We start from the raw sequence: 11,179 nt of genomic DNA, 5'->3' as shown, positions 1-11,179 counted from the left end.
TTGGAGGTCCTTACTGTACTGTTCCAGAATGCCTGTGCCTTTTGCCTTTCCTATACAAACTATTTTTGGAGAATTAAATTCCTTGGGGGAAATTATTCTTTTCAGAAGAATATCAGACAATAAATTAAGAAGAAATAACAGCACTAAGAAAACCACAATTATGGAATCCCCAGTGGTATGGATCTAAGTAAAGAGCATCAACAGATTCTAAAATTCATTAGAAGGAAAGGTCATGAGAAAATATGTAATGATAGCTCGAGACAAAACCTAAATGCACCATTCAATTTTAGAATCACTAAAATAGGCAAACCATTCATCAAGTGTCTCCCAATATGACGCAAAAAGAAGTAGACTCCACCATGAAGCATTCTGCCAGAAAATCTGAACCTAAATCTAATCAAGCATCTATATATGACCACTAGTTTACAGGAAATATGGAAAAAAGAGACACAAGTTAAATGATATCACACAGGATAAAATAGTAAATTCAGAATTGTGGGAAATTATAAGGGACAAATCAACTACCAGTTTTCTCTAAATACATGGCATTTTTAAAAAGGAGGGAAACTGAAAGTTTTAAAAAGACTTACAACATAAAGCAATTAAATGTAGTAAGTGGATCTTATTTGAATAGTAGTGAGTCAAAGAAACCAACTACAAAAAGACACTTTCGAGACAATCAGGAAATTTGGATATGTGTGGCCACACAGCAGCCTACCCGTCTGTCTTCTTGTATCTGCCCCCAAAGAAAAAGGAGAGTCTGTGAGACGGATCCTTTCAGGGACTTTGCTTCACCTTTGTATTTGCACCTTATATCTCCCTGTTTAGTCTCAGAAAAATGGCTGGTCAGCCAATGACGAGTAAGATTCCCCACGGGAACGGGGGGGGGGGGGGGGGGCGGGGACAACGCAAGCCAGGCACAGTCGAGTGGGGACTGACAGTGTTATGAATACCAGGACTGGAAAGAACCCAAGCGGCACTCAGAGAGTTAGGAGAGTCAGCTTTATTACCCCGTCAGGCTCAGTGGATCTTTCCCAAAATACTGAGCCCCTAGCAAGGTTTTATGGGTTGGGGACTTCCTTGAGTTGGGGAAGGAGTAGGTGTCATCTGGTGACTGGCTCAGGGTGTGGCTTGGAGGGGGTTATGCAGAAGTGGGCTGGGGCTTAGGCTGGGGATTTCTCTCTCCACTGGGGCCACCATTTTAGGTCAGTTCCACGTGGCAGGGAACCATGTTGAAGGTCAGTGTCTCCTTCAACAGGAGAACCCATGGGGTTCATAGAGGTGGGCACAGCCCCCACCTTCCCCAGGCTAAGGAAAGCCTCTGCCTCTGTGGCTGCATTCCTTCCCAAAACCTGCAAGGGAAGTGATTCAATGATGTGCTCTCCATCTATTCATATGCATATAGGTTTTGTCCCTTGGGAGTACAAACATTCTGAGACTTATGGTTCTGCTGCCTGCAGGCAAAGGTGATTTGGCTTGAATCAGTTTCCTATTATGATGTATAGGATTCACAGATCTTGAGATTGACAAGCTTTATCTCCTTTACTTCCCCACCTAACTAATAAAAGCTAATGCGTAGGCCTGATTAGGCACTACCCCAGCCCAGTCTTTGAGGCTGCCCTTGGCTCCCCTAAACTCTATTCATGGCTACTGTCTTTTCTTAACCCTGCACTGCCTTCCTCACTCCCCACAATCCTCCTAGCGCGGACCACGACAGATATGGATTAGGTATTAGATAAGATCAAGAAACTATTGTTAATTTTATTAGGTTTAATAATGATATTGTTTTTTTTTTTTAAAAAAAAAAAGTTAGCTAAAGAAGAATATAGTGACTTGGGGATCCCAGGGTCATGGAGCAAGTAGTGGCAGTACTGAGTCTTGCCTTCCACCTTTTGACCACATTCCTATATTCTTTGTGGTTTAGGAGATGAGCATTAGATTTTACAATGGAGACTGTAAAAACTGAAACTCATATATTTGTGGTTGATTTCCAAGAATGATGAGTTAAGAGTTTCTCTGACTGAGAGGAGGGCAGTGTCACCTGGTGGGCGCTGCGGAGACCACCCAGGACAGCTCCCCGGACCCCTCCCCTTTTGCGTGAATCCCATCGGTCTAGCAGGTGTCTCCCAGATCTGATATCCTGGGCTGAGGTGAGAGCTCCGGGAGGGCGATTAGCGCTGAGGAGCCCCATTCCTGATTGAGATGATAGAGGTACTGACAACAACTGACTCTCAGAAAAGCTACACCAGCTGAATGCCCTATTGGAACAGGAGTGGAAATGTCCGCCAAAGGTCTGTGGCTTGAGACTAATTGAATCTGCACATGATAACGGCCTCAGGATGACTGCAAGCCTAAGGGACTCTGAAGTATAAGATCTTCTTAGTCTAATTCAGCTCTTTGGCTTCAGACACTTAGACGTTTTCTAGTTGTGAATTTACTGACCAGGTTCCTGTCCAAAATGACAGTACAGTCCAAGCACCTTGGGTGTGTTGGACTGAGCTGCTTCTACTTAGCTGTAAAATCCATAGAAGAAGAAAGGAATGTCCCATTGGCAACTAACTTGATCAGAATAAGCCAGCCTAGGCTCACAGTTTCAGACTTGATGAGGGTGGAAAAGATTGTGTTGGAGAAGATGTGTTGGAAAATCAAAGCTACTACTGCCTTTCAACTTCTGCAACTCTATTCACTCATTGGAAAGAACTTGCCATTTGAAAGAAGGAAGAGCCTTAATTTTGAAAGACTAGAAGCTCAACTTAAGGCATGCCACTGCAGAATCATATTTTCTAAAGCAACACCTTCTATGTTGGCATTGTCTATCATTGCTTTGGAGATCCAAGCACAGAAGTGTGTAGAGTTAACAGAAGGAGTAGGATGTCTTCAGAAACATTGCAAGATAAATGGCAGAGATTCGACTTTCTGGCAAGAGCTTATATTCAAGTGTTTAACTGAATATTCATCAAGCAAGAGTTCCAAACCAAATGTTCAGAAGTTGAAATGGATTGTTTCTGGGTGTACTGCCTGGCAATTGAAGCATCATTATTACAGAATAACACACCTTCCAACAATTCCTGAAACGGTCCCTTAATTGGATTAGTATAGCAACAAAAAAACTCTTCTCTGAAGCCTTTCTCCACAACCCTGAGCTATGGATTCCATAATGTTGTCATGGATTTAAGCTATGAAGCCTCAAAACATCACAACTAGATTAGCATTGATGTTGTCAGCTTTGGAAAAACTGCCTAATTAATATTACGCTGTAATGGAATTAAGCTTAACTTTGAATTAATCTGTGAGACATGCAAACAAAGTCCAAGAACATAAATGTGAATTGTTAATGACAGTCTGGGAAGGTACTTGAGTCTTCATTTCTAACACTGATCCAACTTTCTACGTTGGATCAATATATTTAGGTGGGATTAAAAGTGGTAACCTACTTTGTTTACATTTTAATTTTAAATTATGAGGTTTACCTCAAACCCATTTCACATATGCACTTTGAAGGCATAACAAGGGTCACTATTCTGGGCAGTGAAAATGGTTTCTTGGCACCCGGAATGCAAGTCACAGATAATCCAGAGATGTGGCCTTTATTGCTACATGGGAATTACATTTAATTGGGGGCATTTTATATAAAGCCTATTAACTTGGGCCTATTAAGTTATATTTAACATATTTTCTAGAAAGCAGGTGGAGTTTGTATCCATGATAACAAAGGTTTTCATGCTTCAATCTAGTTCCATCGAGAAAATTAGTTTTCGTTGTATTAGAAACTCAAATAAATTAACATCACTCTGAAAATTTGCCGATTTAACACTCCAGAAGTTTTTACTAAGGACTCTTTTTATAAAACTCTCATTGCTTCTCATTTAGAATTATGTTTAAAATAGACTATACTTTCACTAATTGCACCTATTATGCCAACTGAAAGTCTTAAAAAAAGTAAATAAAACATCTTCATAATTGTGAGGTTGCTGAGGGAGTATTCAGCATTTTCTATGCAGTCAGTGAATATAAGGAGATCGACAGTGTTAACAGTGAGTAAACAGTTACTCAGTGCAATGTGTAGCCTGAGGCCATCCAGGATGGCTGTATCAGATTTGACATCGTATTATCGTTAAATATGCACTGGAAAATGAACCAAAGAACCACAGTGTATCTTATACTTTCGTAAACTATGTTTTCTAGATAAATTTTCAGTTTTCCCAAAAGGCTGATATATTTCAATATTTTGATTATACCAATGTTAATTTTGAGTTGACAGAGGTAAACTAACCAACTACCATTATGTTTTGGTACTAGATATACATTTCAATAAAGTTACTGAAATGCAAAAAAAAAAAAAGTTTCTCTGATTGTGTATTCCCTTTCCTAGCTGAGTTTGCAAGCGTTACTTGGGAGACTCTTTAACCATGATTTAAAAAAGCAAATTCTGCTGTTGCTCATCTTTCCCATGCAAGAGGTAGCTCTTCTGAGACTCACTTCCCGCAATTCAGTTCATCTCAATGTTTCTTTTTCCCCATTCTGTAAATAAAAATTAAAACGGATAACTCTGGTTTGTATTTTCTATATGGGACATGTTGAGTATAAAGTTTTCTCAGCTTAGATCTTGCTGTCTTGAATTACGGAATTATTTCACTCTAGAAAACCTCAGAGGCCGCTGCCACCACCACCATCACCCGCAGAGTACCTAACACCTTCTTCCTGCAAAAGAGGCCCCAGAGCAAAAAGCAGAGCTCTTTTGCTAACATGCATTTAGAAGACACCACCAGATTCTGTCCAAAGGAAGAAAGCGAAAGTGAATAAACATCTTTCAGCGATCAACACCCCAGGCAAGACCAGAAAAGCGGTTCCATGGTCTATTCATTCATTCATTCATTCATTCATTCATTCATTCATTCATTCATTCATTCATACTATGTGCCAGACACAGTGGTATACACTGGTAGCTGATTTCCAGCAGCTAGAGAGAGTGAATGGGGATGGGGGCCACAGAGGTAAAGAAGTCAGACAGGGACTCTGCCCTCATGAAAATAACCATCTAGGAGGATTCCAAATATTTGACTCATGGTTTTTACTTAATCAGAATAAAATGATAGTAATTATAGTAGTAGACTATATAATAGCTTTGATCTTCAAAGTTCTGTAGCATGAGCCTGTGAGGTACCTGAGCAGGTATTTTCTCCACTCTACATAGTAAACTGAGGACCAAAAAAGCTAATTATTCTTCCCAGTGTTGTACCCACCACAGCATTTGGAAGATTCTTGGTGGCAGGGAGTTTCCATGAATTCACTTCTTCAAAGGGGTGACTCTGCAGAGTTTTCAAGCACAGCTTCTTCCCCCTGGGACAGAGTAAGATGCTGACATAGCCCAGGGAAGGGTGGCATCTCTGCCATTCCACTACTCCGGCCTCATCCTGGGAGCTTGCAGGCTCAATGGAGCTGTGGAGGTTCCACTGCACCACATGCGTCTGCGCGGGTCTCCACGCACAGTGCCCCACGCAGCGTTGCTCCTGATCACAACCACAGCATTGTTACCTCACGAGGCGGGGTGAGGAGCTCATCCAAGGAAACAGACTCCACCAGGCTCTTCCGGCTGGGAGGCCCGGAACTGAGGGAGCCACCTCAGTGGCTTCTCAGCGGGATCACATCCCGCTGGCCATATGCTGAGGGCACGACTTAAGCGTAGCGAGCCTTGGCCGAGTTGCCACTAGGACTCAGACCCCGTAACCCTGAGATCAGAGGTTGCCAGGTCCTGGCAACTAAGGACTCCCTCATCCTGGGTTCTCCCATCTCCAGGAATGTTTTACTGGTACCAGTAGGTGAGTTGAGAAGATCCATGCTCATCCTACACTTTTCAGCACCATTAAGAAGGCTACGTGGCTTAACCCGCATGGCCTGGGAGCATCTTCTATCATTTTAAGTAAGTAAACTTCTGCGGGAGAGTTGACCTTGTGAGTTGGCAGCACCATTATAAACCAAGGCCTACAGTTCTTAGCATCCACCCAATTTGGGTTCCTGTTTCAAACCACTGTTTTCTCTTTTCATCTTAATGCTTTGGATCTCCATATGAGATCCTCTTGAGTCTGAGTTTCAGCTCTTTTATATGATTACTGTTTATCACCTTGAGGTGTATCTCCAGGGTCCCTAAAGGGAATCTCATATAGTCACATAGCTTTGATTTAAATCATTCCATTCCAGACATACCATCCAAATTTGATGAAATGTTATCTGAAGTTTCAGCTTGCTCTTTAAGATAGTAGTAATAATACAACGATGGCTACATTTGTTGTACATCTACTATATACCAAACACTTTTCTAATTTTATCTCTTTAATATTAATTTCATGAATGGTGTGAGCCCATATACTAAAACCTATCACCTAAAATACCATGAAATGAAAGTCAGTTCAGTTGTTTGCAGGCTGCAGGAACACATAGAAATTTGTTTGCATTTATACAGTTATTCAACAGTCATTGAGCTCCAAAAATGTGCCATAAATAGTGCTTAAAACAGTTAAGAGATAAGTATGATAAATTCAGCCCATTGATGGAACTGAAACTCATCAGAAATGGCTGGAATGTGGTTTGAGAAATTGGGCTGGAAAGGAAACCAGAGGGCACATCATGAAAGGCTGTTGTATGTTGTATGTTTGTATGTCTTCCCCATGAAGACAGTGGGGAGCCTCTTAAGTGATATGATCAGATTTGAAAAATTGCTGACTGAAATGTGGGGAATGGGCTTAAGGGGCAAGGAAAGGAATAATGAGATGTTAGAGGAAAGGAGACCAAGCTAGAGAACTTTGCAATAATCCAAGCATAAAATGAATCCCATGTCAACTCAACTACTGATCTTTTAGCTTTTCTCCATTTCCTAGCTCTTCACCTACCCCTCCACATAGTAATAGATTTGGTTTTTGGCTTCTCCACGTTTTAGTTGGTTGGTTGATTTGTCAAGTTGGGCTGGCTTTGAGGGAAGAAAGGTGAAGGGGAGGAAAGTGAAAAGGAGGCACAGGGCCAGAGGGTGTGATCCCGCAGGGGGCGCTCTCAGTTCTGGGACTCTCAGCCGGAAGAACCTGGTGGGGTCTGTGTCCTGGGATGTGCTCCTCATCCTGCGTGGTGCGGTAACAACGCTGTGGTTGTGGTCACAATACGCCTGTGAGCATATCCAAGCTTAATGATACGTCAGTAAGTTTCTGGTCCTCTTAATTCCTCTTAATTCCACTGAGCTCACAGAGATTAGAGGAAAGTTGCAATACAGTGAGCATGTGGGAACCCACAGGGCTCATTTCTGGATATGAGACTTCTGGCAATGAAACTAATTTAAAAAGACATGGAGAGAGGTAACATAGTGGAAATGGCAGAGTAGGGAACATCAAGCAATGAATAAATTGGCAAAAGCTATCAGAATCAACTGTCTCCCAACTCTGAAAATTAACTGAAACTTGTAAGAAGGGAATGAATGCTCAAACAAGAACACACAACTGAATCTTGGTAATAAAGTTTTGTGGAATTTTAGCTTATCTTATTTTCATCTCCCACTCCCCAGCTCATCAATGATGGCTTTGAAGAAAAGAGTCTACATTCCCAGTGCAAGTACCAAGTGCTAGAAGGAGCAAAACAAATCTTATCCTCAAAGAATTTTGGCTGTTTGACCTGTCTGGTGGTTTCCTGGAAGACCTGCTCAAAGGATTCATCATTGTCTCACCTAACTCAGAACTATTCCAGTGCTAAGGTATCAAACATAATCTAGCAGTGTATTAAAAGGATTATACACCATGACCAGATAGGACTAATCCAAGTAACACAAGGGTGGCTGAATATATGAAAATCAGTCAATGTAATATACCATATTAAGAGAATGAAGGGGAAAATACATGATTATTTCAATTGATACAGAAAAGCATTTGGCAAAACCCAATACTCCTTAAATGATAAAAATATTCAACAAACCAGGAACAGAAAGACTTCCTCACCTGGTAAATGACTTATATGACAAACCACAGCTAACATCATAGTTAATGGTGAAAGACTAAAACTTTCCTCCTAAGATCAGGAACAAGATAGAAGTCCACTCTCTTCACTTCTATTTAACATTGTACTGGGAGTTCTACCCGGGCAAAAAAATAAAATGCATCTCCCTAGAAAGTAAAAAGTAAAACTAAATTAGCATATGACATGATCTTGTATAGGGAAAACCCTAAAAATTCATACACAAAAAAAATTAGTTAATACGTTCAAAAGGTCTCCAGGTATAAGATCAATACACAATAATCAGTTGTACTTATATACACTAGCAATGAACAATCCAAAAATGAAAGGAAGAAAACAATTCCATTTACAATAACAATCAAAAGAATAAAATACTCTGGAATAAATTTAATAAAGAAAGTGCAAGACTTACACACTTAAACCAACAAAACATTGTTGAAAGAAATTTAAGAAGACCTACATAAATGAAAATGTTTCTGACAGGAGGCGGGACCAGCGCTGCTGCCGGGTGTTGGAGGTGCCCTTGGAGCCGGAGCTTGGGCTACTGTTACCACCGCGACCGCTCTTGGTCCCTGGCCCCGCAGCGGCATGGCGTGCGGGGCGACGTTGAAGCGGCCGCTGGAGCTCGAGGCGGCGCTGCTGAGCCCGGGTTCCCCGAAGCGGCGGCGCTGCGCCCCTCTGCCCGGCCCCACTCCGGGCCTCAGGCCCCCGGACGCCGAGCCGCCGCCGCTCCAGACGCAGACCCCACCGCCGACTCTGCAGCAGCCCGCCCCTCCGGGCAGCGAGCGACGCCTTCCACCTCCGGAGCAAATTTTTCAGAACATAAAACAAGAATATAGTCGTTATCAGAGGTGGAGACATTTAGAAGTTGTTCTTCATCAGAAGGAAGCCTGTCCTTCGGAAAGTCAGTCTCACGCTTCAGCACTCACAGCACCTCGTTCTCCAGGTTCCTCCTGGATGAAGAAGGACCAGCCCACCTTTACTCTCCGACAAGTTGGAATAATATGTGAGCGTCTCTTAAAAGACTATGAAGATAAAATTCGGGAGGAGGATGAGCAAATCCTCCATACCAAACTAGCAGAACAATATGAATCTTTTGTGAAATTCACACATGATCAGATTATGCGACGATATGGGACAAGGCCCACAAACTATGTGTCCTGAAGCTTTCTTGCATATCTGGGTACCAGGTTTGACCTCAAGAGATGGCTGCTGTACACTTTTTGCAACTGGTTTGATATCACATTTCAGCTCCAACTTTGCATCCTGAGAACACTTAAACGTTTCTGCAGGTCCATTTTATACAACTTGAAAGACCGTAAAACTTTCTGGTTGCCACAAGCATATCTTTCTTTTCTGCTCATCCAATAAACGGTTATGCCCTACTGTGATAGATTTTCCAAACATAATATCTGGAGCAGCAGTTTAGCAAAATATGCCCTCAGTGGCATGCAACATACGGAGTTTCCCCAAGCACAGTTCTGTAAGAAGTGTGTGTGCGAGTGTGTGTATATGTGTGTATGTGTATTGTAAGTTATTATTTGTATTGTGCAATTTTTTTTTGATCTTGGGGATCCTGGCTGTGAATTTGATGCACGACAATTATGGTTAAAAACATTTGCTTGGTCTACAGAAGATCATTAATGTTTTATGACCATATAAGTTGTAACCATGGCTTGTTTTATGTGTAGGTATTGCTGTTAAATACAGGGACTGTATCCAGGCACAGAATATGAATCATAAGTTAGGATGGACATTAGATGTGATTATAATGATATAGCAAAGGTCTGTGGTTCTAGGTCTACAAATGCACGGTGAGGAATTAGAACAAACCAGAGACGCGCCATTTGATACAAGGAAGCTCTGCCTAGCCGTGTTAGAAAAATACTTTGACTCCAAGCCTTAAAATACCCACATGGGGTCTGTGCTCACCTCATTCACACAAAGAGTTCCCTGGACACTGAACGTCTGAAAAGAAAAAGTCTCCCCTGGAGCAGGAGCATCAGGGCTCTCTCGGGGGAGCATCACACAGGTGAGCACGGGGCTGGGCCAGACCCCACGGCGCTGCTACGTGGGAGGAGCCGCTTCACCTTTCTCTCGGTTACACGTAGAGTGGATCCTTTGGTCAGCTTCCCCCAAATTCTTTTGAGAGGTGCCCATGTTCAACTGCTTGATCTTTGTTTTGGCAACCCCTGCCCGAAATTGCTTACAGACTGCTCTTCACCTTGTTGCCAAGGCTGAAGAACAGAAAGTAGCCTCTGTTTTGAGGAGGTGGAAGTTAAGTATACATTTATTTTTCACTGTGACTTGTTCAGGACCACATTTTACAAAATGCCTTGTTTCATTTATTATTGTTTCTGGAAAGGAAAATTCTAATAAAATTGTTTTAGTTTAAATATAGAATAGTTTTTTTTTAATTAGAGCTTATTTTGAAAAATTCTGAGGTTAATTCAAATGTATGCCAATACCTTCCAAAGTAAGGTAATATTCAGAGACAGTTCTGATCAGATGGCTTAGAGAAATTTCTGGAATATTCACATTGGAAGATTCCTTATTAATGAATGTCTTTGACTTAAATCTAACCAAAAATTGCAATGTTACTCTTTGTACATTTTCATTATATAGTGTTAACAAGCTTAGTTGCAAACAAATAAAATACTTAAGCTATTTAAAAAAAAATTAAAATATTTCTTGTGCTCAATGGGTTGGAAGATTTAACATAGTTAAGATGCAATACTCCCAGATTGACCTACAGATTTAATTAAATCCCTATCAAAATCCAAACTGGTTTTTCTTGAAGAAACTGGACAGCAAGGGATCCTGATTAGCCAAAACACACTTGAAAAAAGTATAGAGGGAAGGACTCATACTTCCTAATCAAAACCTACTACAAAGCTATTAAAACAGTGTAGGACTGGCATAAAGGAAGACATAAAGATCAATAGAATAGAATTGAGAGTCCAGAAATAAATCTAGGCATCTATGGTCAATTGATTTTAGATGAGTGACAAGACCATTTGTGGGGCAAAAAAAAAAAATAGACTTTTCAACAAATGGTGCTGGGAATACTGGATATTCATATGCAAAAGAATTTCAATCTGTACCCCATATAGAAAACTAACACAAAATGGATCAATGTAAGAGCTAAAAATATGAAATGCCTAAAAGAAAACATGTAAATCTTCATGAC

At 41.2% G+C, this 11,179-nt stretch overlaps 1 protein-coding gene and 1 pseudogene across 3 annotated transcripts; both read left to right on the top strand.

Moving 5' to 3' along the window:
* The first annotated feature begins 2,202 nt into the window (after nt 1-2,202).
* On the top strand, nt 2,203-3,085 carry LOC308503235 (cyclin-G1-like; annotated as a pseudogene). Its single transcript has 2 exons — nt 2,203-2,295; nt 2,466-3,085. The product of its transcript is annotated as a cyclin-G1-like (transcript).
* A 5,492-nt stretch (nt 3,086-8,577) lies between these two features.
* LOC308503951 (akirin-1-like) lies at nt 8,578-9,462 on the top strand (the record flags this gene model as incomplete). 2 transcript variants are annotated; one of them, XM_081063748.1, is made up of 2 exons in its annotated part: nt 8,578-8,935; nt 9,071-9,462. In XM_081063748.1, 2 exons carry the CDS (start codon nt 8,578-8,580, stop codon nt 9,151-9,153), a joined length of 441 nt encoding a protein of 146 aa, XP_080919874.1. In that variant the 3' UTR covers nt 9,154-9,462. The 2 variants fall into 2 exon arrangements, with proteins under 2 accessions (XP_080919874.1, XP_080919873.1); XM_081063747.1 differs by having other exon boundaries at nt 8,578-9,462.
* Nucleotides 9,463-11,179: the final 1,717 nt, after the last annotated feature.

The sequence above is a fragment of the Rhinolophus hipposideros genome (assembly GCF_964194185.1).
Source record: "Rhinolophus hipposideros genome assembly, chromosome: 10".
NCBI classification, from domain to species: Eukaryota; Metazoa; Chordata; class Mammalia; order Chiroptera; family Rhinolophidae; genus Rhinolophus; species Rhinolophus hipposideros.
This window is presented reverse-complemented; position numbering and strand designations above follow the sequence as displayed.